The sequence below is a fragment of the Dryobates pubescens genome, chromosome 29 (assembly GCF_014839835.1).
Source record: "Dryobates pubescens isolate bDryPub1 chromosome 29, bDryPub1.pri, whole genome shotgun sequence".
In the NCBI taxonomy this organism is placed as follows: Eukaryota; Metazoa; Chordata; class Aves; order Piciformes; family Picidae; genus Dryobates; species Dryobates pubescens.
In genome coordinates this window covers 1,383,832-1,404,161 of record NC_071640.1, presented here as the reverse complement: position 1 = coordinate 1,404,161, position 20,330 = coordinate 1,383,832, and the positions used below count along the sequence as shown (strand labels likewise).

General features: G+C 54.6%; 1 protein-coding gene across 1 annotated transcript in view; it reads left to right on the top strand.

Moving 5' to 3' along the window:
- RAPGEF1 (Rap guanine nucleotide exchange factor 1) overlaps positions 1–20,330 on the top strand; it is an 85,898-nt gene that overhangs the window by 37,093 nt on the left and 28,475 nt on the right. The window contains exons 3-10 of the mRNA XM_054174238.1: positions 558–736; positions 4,718–4,874; positions 9,146–9,234; positions 9,585–9,737; positions 9,942–10,065; positions 10,788–10,971; positions 11,542–12,057; positions 18,362–18,564. Of these exons, the coding sequence (XP_054030213.1) occupies positions 558–736; positions 4,718–4,874; positions 9,146–9,234; positions 9,585–9,737; positions 9,942–10,065; positions 10,788–10,971; positions 11,542–12,057; positions 18,362–18,564 (1,605 nt within the window). The remainder of the gene's footprint in view (positions 1–557; positions 737–4,717; positions 4,875–9,145; positions 9,235–9,584; positions 9,738–9,941; positions 10,066–10,787; positions 10,972–11,541; positions 12,058–18,361; positions 18,565–20,330) is intronic.

Here is a 20,330-nt window from a genome sequence, read left to right as displayed (position 1 = left end):
CAGCACCACAAAGTGCCTTGGGCTGGAGACTGAGCAGAAAGGAGTTTTCCTTTGTGGATGTATCCCACTGTCATCCAAGCAGGCACTCTGGAGGCAGCAGAGTTACTCAAGAGCCATAGAGTCACAGAATTGTCAGGGTTGGAAGGGACCTCGAGGATCATCCAGTTCCAACCCCCTGCTGTGGGCAGGGACACCTCACACCACATCAGGTTGCTCAGAGCCACATCCAGCCTGGCCTTAAAAACCTCTAGGGATGAGGCTTCCACCACCTCCCTGGGCAACCTCCCTGGCCAGAGTCTCACTACCCTCCTGCTGAACAACTTCTTCCTCAGCTCCACTCTAACCCTGCTCTGCCTCAGCCTCAAACCATTGCCCCTTGGCCTGGCTCAGACACCCTCAGGAAAAGTCTCTCTGCAGCCTTCCTGTAGGATCCCTTCAGGTACTAAGGTCCCCCCAGAGTCTTCTCTTCTCCAGGCTGAACACCCCCAGCTCCCTCAGCCTGTGCTCACAGCATATCCTCACAGTTTTCACCATCTCTGCCCTTTCCCCTCCCCTAGAACGTCTCGTGGCTGGAGGAGAAGGAGAAGGAGGTCGTCAGTGCCCTGCGCTACTTCAAGACTATTGTGGACAAAATGGCAATTGACAAGAAAGTCCTGGAGATGCTGCCAGGCTCTGCAAGCAAAGTGCTGGAAGCCATCCTGCCCCTGGTGCAAACTGAGCCACGCATCCAGCAGAGGTAAGTTCCCTTCTTGGCTTTCAGGACTTGGAGAGCCCAGCAGGCTCCCAGCTTCTCCGTCGTGTGCCTGAAGGTGCAGGGGAAAGGGGATGCTGCTGGGGCTGAGGCAGTGACTCCTCTCCTGCCTAATTCTGTGAGAGGTTTCAAACAGCACTGCGAAGCAGGTTCCCTGCTGTGAAGAAGCCTGTGCTGAGGAAAGAGAAAGCAAATCAGAACGGTTCCAGAGAGCGGGGAGGGCTGATTCTTAAACATGAACTTGGAAACTCCTCCTTTCCTAGCAGGGAGGTTCTCCTCAGCTGCCACTCTGCTTGTGCAGCCTGTGACAGTATCCTGCAAGCTAGCAAAGCCAACAGCTTTTACCTGGGGACAAAAAGAAAAGAAAGGAAGTTTCTCTTCAGAGTAATTCCTTTGTGTGGTCACTTTATCCACCCTGAGGCTGCACTCTTTCAGCTGCTGTATGAGGTTGTGCTGGATCAGGCACAGAACAGAAGTAAACAGCTGTACTTCAGTAGATTACCCACTCCAAGTTCAGGCCTCTGCACTCCCCCCAGATTATTTGTTTCATGTTTTAACAGATGATGTGCATGATGTTTTAACCAGCCAGACAGTGGGGTGAAAGCCAGAAGAGGAGTAGAAATTTGCCCAAGCAGAGCTCAGCATGGGTGACAAAAATTTGTGGAGTCCTCAAGCAGCAGAGAGAGAGCTGCTGGAGCAGTTGGTGTACACTCAACAAGGCAGCACTGGGGACTGACGTGGAGAGAGCAAAATTAGCACAGGGGGAGAACAGCACAAAAGGAGGCAGGGAAATGCAGGTATTTGGTTCCTGAAGTCCTGCCAGTTTGGTTTCTCCTGCTTTGTTTTGCCATGAAGCAGCTCTCCAGGGTTTGTTTCTGGTTGCTTGTTTCAGTTGTAGTGCAAGAAGGAGTTGTGAGATGGTTCAGACAGCAGGAGGGGGGCCCAAATATTTTGCAGCCAGAGGTGGTTTGTTGTGCTGGGGAAGCCAGGGTTGCATCTGACAGTGAATAATGAAAGAGGCAATGAGTGAGTCTCAGAGCTGTGGCTGGGACAGGAGAGAGCTAATTTAGGTTAGATCTGCAGAACTCCAAAGAACAATAGCTGTTAGAATGGGAACATTCATCAAGGCCCTGGATGCAGGCACAAAAGAGGGTTTTTTTTTCAGCTGCTCTCAGGTTTCCCACAGCCATTGAGCTCTGCCAGGCACCTGCTCTCACTTCATAAAAGCCAGAATGAACTTTCCTCTTACACCAGGAGAGCTCAGAGAATGTCAGCAATGTTCTTGGGCTGGAACACGTCATCTTCAGAGCTGCTTGCTTTGATTTGTGGAGCCACTGGGTGTTCACTGGATGATCTTCCCTTCCAGGATTATATTGGGGAAATAAACAGCAGCTAAGTGGGCTTCAGCAGCAGCAGTGTTTCAGGCACTGCTCCTTCCAGTTGCTGACCCCCTCTCTCGTGGCAGTGAGCTGAGGCAGCCTTGCCAGCTGCCTGTCTGCATACAGCCATGGAAGCAGAATTCATAGCTTCACAGCATGGCAGGGAGGTTGGGGTGGATGATCAGTAAGGTCCCTTCCAACCTAATGAATGCTTTGGGTTGGAAGGGACCTTAGAGCTCATCCAGTTCCAACCCCCCTGCCATGGGCAGGGACACCTCCTGCCAGCCCAGGTTGCTGATCCAGCCTGGCCTTGAACACCTCCAGGGAAGGAGAATCCACAGCCTCCTTGGACAACCTGTTCCAGTGTCTCCTCACCCTCCCTGTCAAGAGTTTCTTCCTAATCTGCAGCCTAACTCTGCCCTCCTCAAGATTCAATCCATTCCCCCTCATCCTGTTGCAGCAAGCCCTTGCAGTCAGCAGTCAGTGGAGTCCTCTCCACGGTGGAAGGTTTGTGTGGACATGCTGTGTCCCACAGCACAGATGCCAGGTGGGTTCTGCCTCTGGCATTCTCAAAGCCAGATCCTCCTGTGCCCACCTGTGCACTTCATCTCTTGTGAGCAGTGGCAGGCCACAAAGAGGTGGTTCTGGTGGCAAATCTCCCTCATGAGAGGTGAGCAAGGCTTGTGGCAGCGTGGAAGCAAGCCCTGCAGTTGTTGTTGGGCTTCTTTTTGCTGGGGGTGGGGGAAAGCATTTGCATCAAGGGGGAAAAAAAAAGGTAATTAAATCTAGCACAAAATGGGCTTTCAATTACTGCCTCCTTAGGAGGAAGCAGGCTGAAGATTAATGGCAGAGAAATCAAAGGCTTGCAAAGAGCTGGGGGAGGGCCCTGTTTAGGACATCTCTCCTACCAAGCTAATTTCATTTGGAATTGGAACAAATGGCAGGCAGCAGGCTTTAAAAAAGGACAACAGAAGCCCAGGCAGCCAACCAAAAAAGTGCTTCCATTGTGTGTCTGCCCTGAGTGGGGCTGGACAACAGTTTTCCCCTGTCCTGCAAACTTCATTCACCTAAAGAGCATCACTGAAGCTTATGGGCTGGATTCTCTTCTCCCAGCTAATGAAAGCACTGCAGTGAAGCCAGTGGAAAATGGGTACCAAAGGGAAATGGGAATCCTGGGCTGCAGGCAGAGGAGTGTGGGCAGCAGGGCAAGAGAAGGGGATTCTGCCCCTGGACTCTGAGGAGACCCCACCTCAAATGCTGCCTCCAGTTCTGGTGTCCCCAGCAACAGAAGGACACAGAGCTGTTGGACAGAGTCCAGAGAAGGCCACAAAGATGATCCAAGGATTGGAGCAGCTCTGCTGTGAGCACAGGCTGAGGGAGCTGGGGCTGTGCAGCCTGGAGAGGAGAAGGCTCCAGGGGGACTTCAGAGCTGCCTTCCAATAGCTGAAGGGATCCTGCAGCAAGGCTGCAGAGAGACTTCTCCTGAGGGTGTCTGAGCCAGGCCAAGGGGGAATGGTTTGAAGCTGAGGCAGAGCAGGGTCAGACTGGAGCTGAGGAAGAAGTTGTTCAGCAGGAGGGAGCTGAGACTCTGGCACAGGCTGCCCAGGGAGGCTGTGGCTGCCTCCTGCCTGGGGGTGTTCAAGGCCAGGCTGGATGAGGCCTTGAGCCTCGTTGAGAGGTGTCCCTGGGCGTGGTGGGGAGGTTGGAGATGATGAGCTCTGAGGTCCCTTCCAACCTGAGGCATTGTAGGTTTCTGTCAGTTGGAACACTGCTGTCAGGTCATGACTGTGAGATTCCAGCTTCTGTCTTCTCTTTGTGGTTTTGATGCAGTTGGATTTCGCTTCGCACAGAGCTGTCGAAGCGCTGCCGTCTCACACACCTTGGGCAGTGCTGAAGCCAGGGCTTGCAGCACAGCCAGGGAAATGCCTCTCAGCACTCTTGGTAGAGCTAACTTCTATTTAGAGTTGTCAGCTTTCCAACAATCTCTCCCTCTCTCTCTTTTTAATCCCCTTCAGAACAATAGCTTCAATTCTGTTTCTCATTAAAAACAAACCAAAGCAACACCCTTCCTCTTCCCAACCTGAAATTCATTCAGTTCCATTTCTGTGAAGGAGCAGGGCTTAATTGCCTGCATTCAGGCATTAGAAGCAGGGAGGAAATGATTTGTAAAGGAAGGAGTACAGTCAGCTCTCAATTATCCCAGACATTTTTGAGGAGAGTTAATAAGGAAGAGGGGAATCAGAGATAACACTGCAATAATGGGACCTGGACTTAAAGATAGGGCTGAGATATTTACCTTTGAAGTTAAGACTTAGGATGGAGCTGCAAATGGAAATGGAAAGCAGGTTGGTTTTAGCATGGCTGTGTTAACCTGCAGCCCAGAGGGCTCCTCCTGTGAGCTGCTGGCCTGTTTGGTGCTGGAGGGCAGGGCAGCAGCCGCAGCAGAGGAGAAACCTGGGCTTGGCCACCTGCTGAGCACACATTGGGAGCGTCAGAGAGCAGGGGAGAGCAGGCACAGTGTGGAATCACCTGCTAGCAGCTCTGCCATTTCATTTTGCTCTTTCCTCTCCCCTCCCCTGCCATCCAGCTCTGCCATCTCCTCCTGCTACAGCCGAGTGTACCAGAGCCTGGCCAACCTCATCCGCTGGTCCGATCAGGTGATGCTGGAAGGGGTGAATTCAGAAGACAAGGAGATGGTGACAACAGTGAAGGGTGTGATCAAAGCTGTTCTGGATGGAGTCAAGGTATGTGAGCCAAGTATTCTATCAAGTGTCCAGGAATGTCTTTAGAAGAGATCTTGTTGAAAGAGGTTTTTAAGGGCAGGTACAACATCAAGATCATAGTATTGTAGTATCAGTCAGGGCTGGAAGGGACCACAAGGATCATCTATAGTTCCAACCCCCCTGCCATGGGCAGGGACACCCCACACTAGATCAGGCTGCCCAGAGCCTCGTCCAGCCTGGGCTTAAACACCTCCAGGGATGGGGCCTCAACCACCTCCCTGGACAACCCATGCCAGGGCTTCACCACTCTCATGATGAAGAACTTCTTCCTCACCTCCAGCCTGAATCTCCCCACCTCCAGCTCCACTCCATTCCCCCTAGTCCTATCACTACCTGAGATCCTGGGAAGTCCCTCCCCAGCCTTCTTATAGGCCCCCTTCAGATACTGGAAGGCCACAATGAGGTCACCTCAGAGCCTTCTCTTCTCCAGACTGAATCCTGTTCTTGTCTTCAGTAAACTACCTCTTAAATCACCTGCTCCATAGTGAAATGATCCTGCTTGGAGTGCTGCTTAAAGATGAGCACAGGCAGCTTGGCTGTCAGTGTGCACTTGTGAAAGGCTCACCCTGGTGCTGGGCTGAGTTGGAAGGAGCAATAAATCTTTACTGAGCATTGTGTTAAACCCTCAGCAGGTCATTCCCAGATCAGAAGTCAGAGTTTGCATATTCTCTGTCTCAGCAAAACAGAATGGAAGTGCTTGCTGCCAGTGCCTCCAGGGAGTGCAGGCTCCAGCCCTGAACGAGTGTCAGGGGATTGGTCAGGGCTACCTCACCGCTTCCAGCAGCTGGCTTAGGGTGTGGGACAGGTGATGAGCTCAGCTCAGTTTTCTGGAGACTCATTTCACATAACTAATGGCAACCTTTAACAGAAAACTTTGGCTCCTTTGTGAGACCTGCCTATAGCATTCCCTCCCTGCCCCACCCATGGAAAGTGTTGGCTTTCCTTCTGCCTCCTGGGTTGCTTTTTGGTCCCCACCGCTGCCTTTCCCCAGGCTTGTCTCTGGGCTGCTGCTGGCCTCAGAGGCTGCTCTGGCAGCTGTACTAGTTGCAAGTTAGCTTGACCTGAGCTCAAGGCACCAGCAGAGAAACCACCACGTCTGGGACAGGTTGCCCAGGGATGTGATTGAGGCCCTGTGCCTGGATGTGACCCCTGGGCAGCCTGCTCTACTTGGAGGCGTCCCTGCTGACTGCAGGGGGGTTGCACAAGATGACCTTTGAGGGTCCCTTCCAACCCAGTGCCATCTGTGAATCTGTCTCCTGGGAATGTGATTTTGAAAGCTAGAGAAAGTTAAGCCTCTTCCAGCAGCAAGGCTGAATCAGAGTGCTGAAGCATGGGAGGAAAGCTGGGGCAGAGGTTTGTGCACCTGGAGCAGCATCAAACTCAGCTTAGTTTTTATGAACTGGGGCTGAGTGCAGAAGTGGAGTGGATCTCCCCAGCTCTGGCTGTCAGTCACGTATTCAGGAGCCTTGGTGTGCTGCTTGCATGCTCTGAACATCTCTTTCATGTTACTCAAACACAGATACTAAAATCCACTCTTACTCCTTGAGCCTTTGGAACAAATATCTTTGAAACAAAGCATTCCCAGCACCCAAAGCCAACAGATTTCCCAGGATTACTTTGCACAGCTTGCCCTTTAACTTTAAGCTCCAGATTGGAAAAGTAAAGCTGGTCTTAAATTTGCACAGCAGGAGAGAGAAAAAGAGTTTAGCCTCAAGTCCCAGCTGCTGCTGGGGCTGGAATTCTGCAGCCGTTTGAAGCCTGAGCTGGGACACCCCAGCAAACGGCCAGGCAGTGCCTGGTGGCAGTCTGCACAGTCCCATGGGAAGCTGTGGCATCAGCAGGTCCAGGAGGCAGCTGTGTAGTCTCACTGCAGGACACCTGGACAGCCCCTGTCCCTTCATCTCAAGCAGTACTTAGACCCCTGGTCCCTGTTGCCTCCCAGCCAAAGAGGTGTAGTGGGTGGAAGGTGTCAGGCTGCAAGCTATGCCAGCATGGCCATGCAGGGCTAAGCCTGAGCTGTGGAACCCTGCTGGGACCATGCCTCTAGCAGGCTCTGCTTTGTTGTTGGAGCTATTTTGGCCTCCCAGTTGGAGCTGGCTTATGTCTGATCAGCTTGGAGCATGGCTAGAGCAGACCTGGGGCTGGCTGGGTGCCTGAGCTTTGTGCCCATCAGCAGGGCAGCAGTGGGAAGCAGAGTGCCCCCCTGGTGAGCAACAAGGGTGCTTTGAGAAGGGCCAAGCCAGCTCTCAGATCTGGAAGCAGAACTGAGAAGCTGGACACTGCTCTGCAGAGCCTTTTTTGGCTTTCTGGCTTGTGTACACACAAGATGCACTTCCACATTCCAGTGCCTACTTCCCCCTTTATTTCCAGAACTGAGCAGAAAGCAGTCACCTGTTCCCTTGTGCTGCTTCTGCCTTGAGCTCAGCTTTCAGTGCCTTGCTAGGCACAGGTCATCAAATCACTTGGGTTGGAAAAGCCCCTGAAGATCATCAAGCCCAACCATTCTCTCACTGTGCCAAGGCTGGTACCAAACCATACCCTTCAGCACCACTCCCTGCATCTTTTAAACACCTCCAGGGATGGGGATTCAGCCACCTCCCTGGGCAGCCTGTGCCAGTGACTGCATAAAAAATAACCCAAATCCTCATTTTGATTATGTAACTGCTTAAAACTCCATCTCCTTTTGGAATTGCCAGCTTGCTGAAGTAGCAGAAGTTTGCTGGAGAGGCTTTAATTATCTCTAATTACTGCTGCAGGAATCTCTTTACTTGCTGATAAGGAATAGCACTGTGTGCATCTGGCTGGGTTTGGAGCTGTGTGTGCACCAAAGAGCTGGGCTTGGTTGTGGCTGCCCCCTCCCTGGAGGTGTTCAAAGCCAGGTTGGATGAGGCCTTGAGCAGCTGAGTCTGGCTGAGAGGTGTCCCTGCCCATGGTGGTTGAGGTAGATGATCTCTGAGGTCCCTTCCAAGCTGAGCCATCCTGGGATTCTATGCAACTGAACCTTTTGTAACAACAAGAGAAGTGGAATAGTTCTCTTCCTTGGAAGGATGATGGCCACAACTCTGCAGGTGCAGTTACTGCACTGAGAGCAGTGAAAGTTGTTTCCAAGCTCAACAGACATGGACATGAAGGTGGCACTGGAATGATGGCACTGGGCTTCAGGCTGAGAGAGATAAAGAAACAGAAAGAAAGGGAAGAAGGAAAAGAAAAGGGAGGGAGAGAGGAAGGAGGGGAGGAAGGAAGGGGAAAAAGAAGGGAAGAAAGAAAAAGGGAAGGAAGGAAGGAAAGGAGAAGGAAGGAAGGAAAGGAGAAGGAAGGAAGGAAGGAAAGGGGAAGGAAGGAAGGAAAGGAGAAGGAAGGAAGGAAAGGAAAGAGAGAATTGATCACATAGAGTTTCCTTTGCATTATATACTGGAAGCCAATCCTGGCAGGAGGCAGTGCCAGTTTTCCAGCCTGCCTGTATGAGGCCTGCTGCTTGCATCTGCGAGCTGAGGATCTATTTGTCAGCCTCAGCCATCCATAAAGTGTTCTCTCCGTCTTTCTGGCAGGAGTGATTGTTGTTTTGACTGCTGGCAGGCTTGTAGCTGAGGATTATCATGCCCTTATCTCTTTATCCAGAGCCTTATCTGCCTCTACCAGCTAGGCTGCTGTAGTTCTTTGGGTGATTAAGTCTTGCATGGCTCACACGTTGAGAAGATGGCTTCAGGGGATCAGGCTGTTTAATCAAGGTGCTCACTCTCTAATTGGTTGTTGGGCATCCCACAGAAAAGCTGCTTCCTGAAACAAGTATTTGCTTCTCTGTAGAGTACAGAGCAACAGTTCCATGGTTTGTGCAGGCTGGGTGAGGCTCTCCACTGTCCAAGGCTCTCCTGTGATCAGTTCGATGCGTGCAAAGCCAACTGATCATCAGCGAGGGTGTCCTGGGGCCTGGAACGTGTTCATGATGAAAGAGGAAGCAGAAAGGCAGAGGTGTGGGTTTGTGCAGAACCCCTGCAGGGCTGGGCTTTATGAACTGTGTGCTGCTGGGTGAGGCTGCTCCTCAGCAGCAGTGCTGCATCATCTCTGCTCTCTGTGCCAGCCTCACACCCAGCTCGGCACTGTGTCTGTGCCACCCTTAATCCATGACCTGGGTAACCAAGAGTTAACTGCAGTCCCATCCCTTTCTGTCCCAGCACGTTGGAGTGCAGCCTTCAGCAGGCCATTTTCTCTCTTTTCTCCTCTCCATCCCTCAGGAGCTGGTCAAGCTCACCATTGAGAAGCAGGAGCATCCCTCTCCCACGAGCCCAGTGAAGCCCAGCTTGCCAGCGTGTAAATCCGACAGGTGGGTGACCAGCAAGGGCTTCTGCTTTGTGCAGAAGGGGCCATTTCTGGCTGCTGAGAGCTGAATCAGAGCATTCAGTTACTCTGCACAGAGGACAGCCTGGTGTCCTCGAGGTAGCCTCATCCACTGCAGTGGAACCAGTTGAAGGGCATCTGCTCTGACCGGGAAGATGCCCAAATCTGGCAGCGAAGCCGTGCACGTTGTGTTCTGTGTGGGGATGGAATTCCACCTGTTGCCTTCTGCTGGAGGTGTCCCTGCTGTGGCCCATGAGTTGCAGTGCGTGTTAAGCTGTCAGTGTGCCGCATGCCAGCTGGGCTGCATGACTGCAATCTGCATTCTGCTTGTTGCAGCCCCTCAGAGCTTCCCCTCACAGAGCGAGAAATGGAGATCCTCAACAAAACGACTAACATGACCCAGTCCAACGAGCTACTGACTGACTCCATGGATGAAGAAGTTGCCCCTCCCAAACCCCCTCTGCCCAGCATTCGTGTGGCAGAGAACAGGTAAGAGTGGCCGTGGCAGGGGGGCTGGAACTGGATGGTCTCTAAGGTCCCTTCCAACTCAAACCATCCTGTGATTCCACGAGGAACCTGTGAGCTTTGAGCCTGGCAAGCCAGAGGCTTTCTGGAAAAACAAGCATGGGAAGCTTCAAGAAGTCTTTTTGCTGGAAGAGTGATGGAAGCATCCTTGCCTCTTGTGTCTTGCAGCCCTCCACCAGCGTTGCCCCCTAAAAAGCGGCAGTCGGCACCTTCCCCAACCAGAGTGGCGGTCGTGGCCCCCATGAGCCGAGCCACCAGTGGGTCCAGTTTGCCTGTTGGAATCAACAGACAGGTAATGGCCTGAGCCCCTTGGGAAAGCCCAGGGGAATGTGCTGGGAGTGACAGGAAAAGCTGAGAGCTGCTGGGAGCTGCAGCCAGGCCTTCCCTGCACGCCTCTGCTCGTCCCGGGCGGCCCTGCACGGGAGAGCTGCGGAGCGGAGCGGCAGCGGCGCAGCAGCACAAGGTCAGCAGCAGCTTCAGCTTTATGCTGCTCTTGGATCTCATTAACAAATTGCTACAAACCTTGCTGCCCTGAGCTGCAGCTGAGGGTATGATGTGAGCCGTTGAGTGTTGCCAGGTCAAATAGATCAGGGTAGAGAGCAGCTGGCTGTGCTTGCTGACGTCTCACCCAGGGTTACTTCCACGTGGTGTGTTCCCCTCACTCCAAGAAGGACATTGAGAGGCTGGAGCTGGTCCAGAGAAGGGCAGGGAAGCTGGGGAAGGGTCTGGAGAGCAGGGCTGGTGAGGAGCAGCTGAAGGAGCTGGGGTTACTTAGTCTGGAGAAGAGGAGGCTGAGGAGAGACCTCATTGCTCTCTACAACTGCCTGAAAGGAGGCTGCAGTGGGGTGGGGGTTGGCCTCTCCTCCCCAGCACCAGGTGATAGAAGCAGCACTGATCCTCTCCCCGCTGGTTTTCTTCACGCAGCTGCGAGGTGCTCGCTGCTCCAGCTGCCTCTTGCCTGCTGGTGAGCTGCCAAGAGTGATGGGGATTTGATTTCTCCCCCTTTTGCTGCAGGATTTCGACGTGGACTGCTATGCCCAGAGGAGGCTGTCGGGTGGGAGCCACTCCTACGGCGGGGAGTCTCCTCGCCTCTCGCCCTGCAGCAGCATCGGCAAGCTCAGCAAGTCCGACGAGCAGCTCTCCTCCCTGGACCGGGACAGTGGGCAGTGCTCCCGCAACACAAGCTGTGAAACCTTGGGTGAGTGGCCAGGGGGTGGCCAGGGCTGCTGCAGGAAGCCCCTTGGCTCCTCTGGGAGCTGTCCTGGCTGCGATGCAGAAGTCAATCGGTTGTGCTTGCAGCTGGCATCTCCTGGCTCCTGCAGGCAGCTCTCTGCAGAATTCTCTCCTGCTGGAAGCCCAGGGGAATGTTTGCCCAGCTCTAGATGGTGGTGTTCAAACTCAATTCAGCTCTCAAGTGGAATGTTTTGTGGATTTCAGCCTGGGCTGCAGAAATGTCATCCCTGGTAGGCTGCAGCCCTGGTGTTTCTGCCTGCTAGGGAAGCAAATGGAAACAGCAGAGAGAAATAATCTCTGCAGTGAGCTACCTGTTGAGCTTTGGTTGCTTGTCTGGCTACAGACATTGGGGTAAGAGGCTGACTGAGGCTGTGTGTTACAGAAGGGGTGATGTGATGGTCCCTGCTGCAAGGAAGCAGTGCTCTGATAAAGGAACGAGTGACTTGCCAGATGGAGCCGGGGGGGCAGGGCTGAGAAGGGCTGGAAGTTAAAGCCAAAAGCTAATGCAGCCTTCTGCTGTCCCCTCTTGCCCCAGATCAATCAGATCACTACGATCCAGACTATGAATTCCTGCAGCAGGACCTGTCCAACGCTGATCAGATTCCTCAGCAGGTGCCAGGCATCCTCAGCCCGCTGCCGGAGTCCTCGGGCGAGTCTGGCTCCCCCTTCCACGGACAGCCCTTCCCGCTGCCGCCGGGCAGCTCTCCCCCGCTGGAGCTCTGCAGCCTCTCGGGGGCAGCGCAGCCGACAGAGACCCCTCCAGCTTTGCCCGAGAAGAAGAGGAGGAGTGCAGCCTCTCAGACCTCAGAGGGCTCAGGCTGCAGGGTGTCCTACGAGAGGCACCCGTCCCAGTACGACAACATCTCGGAGGACGACCTGCAGAGCGCGGCCTCGCTCCCCTCCCTTCCCTTCCCGCCCTTTGCTGCTGTTTTGCCTATCCAGCAAGGAAACTCTTCGGCACCAGTTGAATTCATTGCTGACTTTGCTGCTCCAGATTCTAACAGTGACCCAGAGAAGCCACCACCTCTGCCAGAGAAGAAAAACAAACACAGTAAGCAAGTTCTTCTGCTTGAGTTTTGCTTCTGCCTTTCCCTTTCCCTGCGTTGTCCTGCTTCTGGTGACTGCTGAGTAATGGTGACCCCAAGGTAGTGGCCTGGCACAGGTGAGGCTGAGTGTCAAAGTCAGTCAGTGTCCAAGGCTTGGAAGGGAATTTGGCAGGCAGGGAGTGACTCCTGGAGCAGGGAATGATCCAGGCCCAGGGGGGCTGGCATCCTGCAGCACCTTCATTGCTATAGTGAGACCACTTCCCTTTCCACCTGAGTGCAAATCTTTGAGGCACTCTGCCTTGCAGATCTTCCTGGTTTATCCTCATTGTTATGTCCATTCCTTCCCCCCTGCCCCTGTTTCATGAATGGTTTCCCATGGCAGAAGCAAACTGGGTTCACTCCAAGAGCTCAGAGAAAGGGCTGCTTCTGTGGCCAAAGCCAAGCTTTGCCAGAGCAGTCACTTGGCAAGAGGAGCACAGCCACCCACACAGCTCTGCAGGGCACCACTATTATCCCAGTGCCCAGTGCTGCTGTTTTGCTACAGGATCCTGTTTCCTCTGGATGCTGAAGCATTTCCCACCTTGTTAAAAGGAGCAGCCCCTGAGGGCCAAGGCTGCCTGTGCCCAGCCAGGCTCCTGGCACGCCAGCACCGGCTGCCACTCACCACCCCTTTCTAATTTCCTTCATATTCAGGGCTGAAACCTCTTGCCAAAGGAGCAGGCACCCTGTTCTGCCAGGGCAGGCCCTGGCCTACATGGGGAGCTGCAGCAGAAGCTGGCTCAGGAGCCAGGGGCCTGCTTGCTGTGTGCAGGAGGAGGTGGCATGCACAAGATGTGGATCACAGCCTGCTGCTGTGTGGCTGGCAGCCCGAGTCCAGAGCTGCTTCCAGACTGCTGCTGACTTATTTCTGCAGCTTACATCCTTCTCCTTCAGACTGAGGTGGAAGTGAGATCAGGGTACCATGGGGCAGGGGCAGTGCTCTGCCCATTCCATGGCAGTGTGCTCTGCCAGGGCACTGGCTAAAAGCATTCCCATTATCCCTCCCTGACCAGTCCACTTTCATAACCCTGTGGGAAGGCAGCTCCATGAAGAAGAACCTGGCAGTGCTGGGTGACTACAAGTTGCTCATGAGCCAGCAATGAGCCCTCATGGCCAAGGCAAATAGTCTCCTGGGGTGCATTAAGAAGAATGTGCCCAGCAGGTCAAGGGAGATTCTCCTCCCCCTCTGCTCTAGTCAGGCCACTCCTGGACTATCAAGTCAAATTCTGTGCTCTCCAGTTCAAGAGAGACAGGGAGCTGTTGGGGAGAGTCCAGTGGAGGCTACCAAGATGATTAAGGGACTGCAGCATCTCTCTTAAGAGGAGAGGCTGAGAGACCTGGGGCTGTTAGGCTGGAGAAGAGCAGCCTGAGAGGGGATCTTGTCCCTGGCAGCCAAGGCTGAGTGTTAAGGCTCTGCTGCTCAGCACCCTGGCCTGCAGTGCCAGCTGCCTGGGGCTGGGACACAGCCTCCTTCCTGCCCTGCTGGGCTCTGCACACTGATGAGGGTGGCTGGGCCCAACAGGTTTTACACCCTGCAGCCTGGGAGGGCAATGCAGCTGGGCTTGTAGGCAGCTTTCCTGGGGGGAGATGCCTGGCTGAGCCTTGGGCAAGAGGCAGTTGGATGCTGAGAAAGAGGCCTGGGCTGTTTGCTCTCCTCCTTCAGCCCCATGCCTTTGTTTTCTGTTATCATCTGAGATGTCCAGCAGTTACTTCACCCCACTTTGAAAGCTGTCTGCTGCATTACTGCCCCTGCACACTTCTAAGCTCAGCACCAAAGCCTGGGATGTGAATTTCCTTTGATCTTAGGCTGGTGAATTGTCACTTGGCATCTGACACTATCAGAAGCTGGTGGAGCATTGATGAGATTGCATTGTGAGGGCAGGGGGGAGCTGCTCCCTGGTGTGGTGGCAGCTCTGATGCTGTGATAAACCATCCTTGCTCAAAGCTTCCAGTGGTGTTTGGGCTGATACCTGACTGCTGTGGATTCTTTAATGGCACCCATGTGACTCTAGGAACTTGTTCTGGGTTGTCTTCACTCCACAGCATATCACACCAGGGATCTGGGGGGGTGGTTTTACTTTTCAGCATTCAAGGGGCAGTAAAACATTACTCAGGCTGTATGCTAGCACCCAGGAGGGTTTATTGTTTGCCTGGAGGCTGATGTGTGTAGATACCATTGTGTAATCACACAGGTGAGACAGTGCTGCTTCCACAGCCCCAACAAACTCCTGGCATCTGGGAGGAGATGCATGAATTTGCTCAGGTGGCCAAGAAGGCCTGGATCAGGAAGAGTGTGGCCAGCAGGAGTAGGGAAGTGATCATCCCCCTGTACTGGGCACTGGTGAGGCCATAGCTTGAGTACTGGCTTCAGTTTTGGGCCTCTCTGAGAAGGACATTGAGGAGCTGGAGAGTGTCCAGAGAAGGGCAAGAGAGCTGGGGAAGGGTCTGGAGAACAGGGCTGGGGAGGAGCAGCTGAGGGAGCTGGGGGTGTTCAGCCTGGGGAAGAGGAGGCTGGGGGAGACCTCATTGCTCTCTGCAGCTCCCTGGAAAGAGGCTGGAGTGAGGTGGGGTTGGTCTCTTCTCCCTAGAATCAGGTGATAGGACAAGGGGAAGTGGCCTGAACTTGTGCCAGGGAAAGGTTAGGTTGGAGATCAGAAAAAATGTCCCTGCTGCAAGGGTGGTGAGGGACTGGCACAGGCTGCCCAGGGAGGTGCTGGAGTCCCCAGCCATGGAGGTGTTCAAGGGCTGTGTGCCCATGGCACCTGGGGCCAGGGTTTGGTGGCCCTGGTGGTGCTGGGGTGCTGGCTGGACTGGGTGATCTTGGAGAGCTTTTCCCCCCCAAACAGTTCTGTGCTGCTGTGAGTTTCTTCCCAAGCTCTGGAGCTCACACAGGGGGCACTTGGTCGTGGGGCATCGTTTGGTGGCTGGCAGGAAACCTCTCAGCAGAGGCCTGGGTGGTCCTGGCAGTGGTGATGCTGCCTGAGTGAAGCACCTGCACTGCTGTGAGCTGTGCTCTGAGGGACCTCCAAGAGTTGACTTCTGTATAATTCAAGGCAAGGAGCGAGAAGGCTTTTAGCCTGGCATGAATTATTGGTGTGTGCTGTAGGAGTGCAAGTTCCTGTGCTGAGGGCAGGGCACTCCAGGCCTCTCCCTGAGCACCACCATCCTGCTGCTGCTCTGCAAGACACAGACTTGGAGCAGCTTCTGCTGCAAAGTGCCCAGGGCTGGAACTAATAAGATCCTTCCCCCAGCCAGCTTGGAAGCTGGTGGAGAGGCATTGATTCATCCCTCTCTGTCAGTGGGAACACAGTGCAGGGGTGCCCTGTGGGCAGCTAATGTTTAACTGGAGGACCCATGCTGAGGGCAGCCTGGGCTTAGCCAGCAGATAAAGGAAGCTCTTTGAAAAGCAGCTCTGCTCCCAGGGGTGAGAGCAAAGATGAGCTCCTGTGACCCTGACTTCTCCAGCAAGTCCATGTGCAGCTTAGCCTAAGAATTCCCTTTGCTTTGGCTCCTGCCCCTGTGCAGGGCTGGTTGTAACACAGGCTGCTGGCACAGTGCCTTCAGTGAGTGCTCTGCAGTGGGCACTGCTGCCCCTCACCTCTGCTGCAGATGTGCCTCACTGCTGGCAACCTGCTAGCAGCTCCCTGCAGGCCCTGACAAGAGGACACTTGCTGCTTTGTCTCCTCTCCTGCTGCTCCCAGCACCATCAGCTGCTCTCATGGTGACCTAGCTGGAGGTTCTGCTGCTGCACCCTGAGCAGTACCTGTGACTCCTACCCTGTGGGCAGAGCTGGGCTGTGCCAGAAACCCCTGAGCAGCTTTGGCTCCTCCAGAAGCGACAGGAGGCCTGGGGGCAGGTTGCTGGGAAGATGCTCCAGGCCTCCCTCTGACATTTGATGGAAGGTTTATTTCAGCTCTTTCCTGCCTGGGCTCAGAACTGACAGGAGCTGAGCATGTGGTGGGAGAGGTTGCTCTCTCACACCTCCCTTCCCTCCCAGGGTGCTGCCTGCAGCCTCTGGCAGCCCACCCCAGCTGCTCCCCGTGGGGCTGCAGCCCCCGTGCCTGCCTCTGCACAGCCTGGCTGCAGGGCTCACAGCCCCAGCTGAGCTGCTGATGTAACTCCCCATCTGCTTTTCACATTTCTGCCTTGGTGAAATCCACAGCAGAGAGGGAGGGGCTGGAGAAGCCCCTCTGCAAGGAGCAGTCCCAGGAGCACTGCTGCTCCCTCTCCCCTCCAGGCTGGTGCCCATTTCGATTTGCTCCCTGCGGTCGCTGTCCTGAGCCAGGTTTGTGTCTTCCCCACCCCAACTGATGTTCATTTCACCTAAGAGCAGAGAAGGAGCCCAAGTGGGAGCAGAGACGTGTTCACCTGCCCTGGACTAGTTGTAACAAGCCAGGCAGAGGAGCTGCAGTGCCGATGGGATGCATTAGGCTCATCAAGAGCTGAGATAAAAGAGCTCTTCATTACTGCCTTGCAGATTGAGTTAAGGCTCTCCACTGCATTCAGGCTTCACTACCTTCAGTTGCTATAATCCAATTTCACCCAAGTGTCTAATGTGATCCCCTTTCCACCAGCACTTCCTGAGCTCTGGGGTCACACAGATGTGCCCAGGGCACCACAGCTGCCAGCTGGCTTCAGGTCTGGCTGCTCGGTGAAGTGCTGCTTCTGTAGCTCCCTCCCCCTGAAGGGCTGAGCTGAGCTCAGCCATGGCTGCTGCACTGCCTGCCTTGCTCCTGACCTCTTGGCTTTTGTCCTGCTCAGTTGATGAGTTCTCAAAATGTGGTCTTTCCCCTCAAGCTTTTGTCCTCTACACTTCTCCAAGGAGTCTTGATCCTTAGTTCACTGCTGCTGCTAGAGGAAGGTCTTGCATAAGCCTTCCTTGGATCTCACCCTCCAGAGCTGCTCCGTGACCCCAAGGCAGTTTGCAGGGCACAGCTATCCCCAGGAGTGCCTCAGACAGCTGAACTGCTGATATTTGAGAGCAGTATTTTAGCAGTGTTGTGTTTTCTACCCCAAGACTCCTTCACCAGGATGTCAGATGAGAGAGCATGGCCAGAGCTTCCTTCTTTTCAGGGTGAGGCTGAAACCCAAATGCACAAGCAGGCTTGATCTTGGCTTTAGCAGCAGCAGAGCAGGGGCAGCCAGACACCAGCACACCTGAGTGTGCACTTTGAGCCCTCCCTCCTTCCCAGGAGAGCTCTGAGCCAGCAAGGATGGGGACTGGCATCTGGGAAGGCAGAGGAAGGGCAGTGGGAGGAGGAAGAGGAGCCAGGCTCGGGTAGCAGGGGCTGCTGAAGGTCAGAATTTCAGCAGCCTTGGCAGAGCTGTGCAGGAGCTGGCAGGGCTGCAGGCCAGGAGCAGGTTGTCCACTGGCAGCACCATGTGGGGGCACAGGATGTGGCCAGCAGGTGTTAGCAGTCAGGACTGACATCCATCAGCTGAGCTTTCCTGCCCTCCCTTGGCCACAGCCTCTTGGGGCATTCCTCTGCAGTCTGTTTTGGTTTTGGGGGGAGGCTGTTTCTGGAGGAGCTGGGTGGTGCTGTGGGCAGGGGCAGCTGTGTCAGCTCCATTTCTCAGCAGCAGTTTGGAATGTTAGAGGAAGTCTGAAGTAAACATAAAAAAGGTCCAAGAAAGCAGGTGCAGAGCAGCTCCTGCCTGCCAAAAACCATCTGCAGGGCTGCAGCCTCTTGGAAATGCTCTGCTCCAGGGAGCTGCACAGGCAGGTGGGCAGAGGGCTCTGCCTTGCAGCTCCTGGGGGAGCTGGGCTTGCTCAGTCTGAAGAAGAGGAGGCTGGGGGAGGCCTCATTGCTCTCTGCAGCTCCCTGAAAGGAGGCTGCAGTGAGGTGGGGCTTGGCCTCTTCTCCCTCATCTCAGGTGATAAAATGAGAGGAGATAGCCTGAAACTGTGCCAGGGGAGGCTTAGGCTGGAGATCAGGAACAATTGCTGTTCTGTGAGAGTGCTCAGGGGTTGGCACAGGCTGCCCAGGGGGGTGCTGGAGTCCCCATCCCTGGTGGGGTTCAGAAGACCTGCAGGTGTGGTGCTGAGAGCCATGGTTCAGTGCTGTGCTCCTCTGAGTCTCTAGCTCTGGGGGGCTGTAGCAGTCTTACCTCTGGCCCTGGGTGTGAGTTCCCATCCAGCACTGAAAGGCTGCAGCAGGCACTAATCCTCAGGCAGAGCTGGGTGGGGTTTGGAAGGCTGTGCAGCTGGAGGGGCCTCACTCTGGGCCTGTTGGGGGCAGGGGCAGGCTGTGACCTCTCTTTGCCTTGCAGTGATGGCTTACATGCAGTTCGTGGAAGACTACTCGGAGCCACAGCCGTCCATGTTCTACCAGACCCCTCAGAACGAGCACATCTACCAGCAGAAGAACAAGCACCTGATGGAAGTCTATGGCATCAATGACTCCTTCATCAGCTCAGACCCCTCCCAAGACCTGGCTCCTCCTCCTGCTCTCCCACCCAAGCAGCGGCAGCTGGTGAGTGACATCTGCGGCGCCCAGGGCGCAGCAGCCTGCGGGGACAGCTCGCTGCTGCTGCTGCTGCTGCTGCTGGCAGGCTGCAGTGGTGGGAGGATGGCTCAGAGGTGTTACCACATCGTGCTCCTTGTCATCTGCTTTAGGCAGTTGTTTTTTAGGCATCATGTTCTCTGAGCTCCTTTCTGCCCTTGGGTTCAGACTGTTCCCCAGAAGCTCTGAAAGTCCCCAAAATGCCCTCGGAACGAAGCTTGAGTCTTCCCCATGGCATGGCTGAATCCATGCCAGGCTGCAGCCTTGTGTAACCACCACTTGGAAGGTTTGCACACTGTGGGCACCACCAGCTTCCAAGAGGTTGCTGCACTCCTGGTCCCAAGGCTGTTTGGAAACTGGCTGGCAAGGATGGCCAGCAGCAACAGTTCCAACACAGCAGCTGCCTCTGTGGCTCAGCCTTTGCCAGAGCCACAGCACTTTGGTGCAGCCAGCATTTAACTCAGGCCTCTTTTCTCAGCCTTTTCCCTGCTTTTCAGCCTTCCCACACCTGCCTCTCTGGGCCAAGTGCCCTTTTCCACCTGGGGGATGAAATCCTCCCGTGAATGGCAGCAGCAGCAGCAGTTTTGCTCCAGCCTCAGTGGAGCTGGGATGTTGCCCTTGAAGAGACTTCCTTTGCTCTTGACTTCAGCTCCAGTTTTAGGGGCTTTGCTTCTATGGATTCTGTAATTTGCTTTCTTTTTTAAAGCAAAGCAAAACCCCAAACCACAATCCAAGAGCCAACAAAGAAAAAACAGCCAAGAAAAGAAACAAAGCAAAAACCCCAAACCAGCCTCTTTTGTGCTGAAGTGGTTAAATGGGTCCTGGCCTCAAGCAAACAGGAGGAAAGGTGGGAGCAGAGCCTGGGCTTCCCATCAGGAGGGCAACTGTTGCAGTATTTCTTTGTGTTATCTATGCTAAAGTTGGCCTGGCCCAGGGTGGTGCTGCTGCATGCAATGGGAGAAGCAGCTGGGAAGCCTCCTGGGGGGATTTGCACAACCACATTCTTGTGGTGCAGGTAGGAGCCCTAAAAAGAGAAAGGAACCTTTGCAGCCAGGCTGAGCATTAGTGCTTTGGGGGGGGGAGACCTTAAACCCCTTGTCCCATCTGCTCTGCAGGGGCACTGAAGAGTCTTCAGGACTCCTCTCTCCATTGTCAGTGTGATCCTTGCACTGTCATTTGTTCCTGCTAGCCCCTTGCCCTACCTCCTCCTCCTAGGAGGCTGCACTCTCCTGACAGCTTCCAGTGGTAGCTTAGCCTGCACAGCTGTGCCAGGGGGTGTGCAGAGCACAGCCTCCCTGCAGCCAGTGTGCAGGAGGGAAATCCTGCTCCTCTCCTGAATTTGTCAGCTGAAGCAAAGCTTTCCTCTGCTGCCTTTCCTCATGAACTGGGCAGGCAAGATGTCCCTGCTCTGCCTGCCAGCCATTCCTGTAGTTCTACAACCTGATGCCATCAAGGTGCTGCCTGCAGTGCCCCTGGAGCAAAGGTTTCTTCAGATGCAGCCTCCCACCCTTACCTTCAGCTCTCTGTTGGCACAGTGGTGCCAGCAGGCAGTGGCTTGTGCAGCAGTGACTGTAAAAGCCACCAGGCTCCTGTTCCTCTGCTGCTGGGAGGGTTTCTGCCTCAGCAGCTCAGAGGGCCCCAGCAGCTCTAGAGCTGGGCAGGTGTTGCTGGATGGAAGAAGTCCTTTCCTGTGAGCTGCAGATCTCATCTGTGAAACCCTCTGCCTTGCAGCCAGC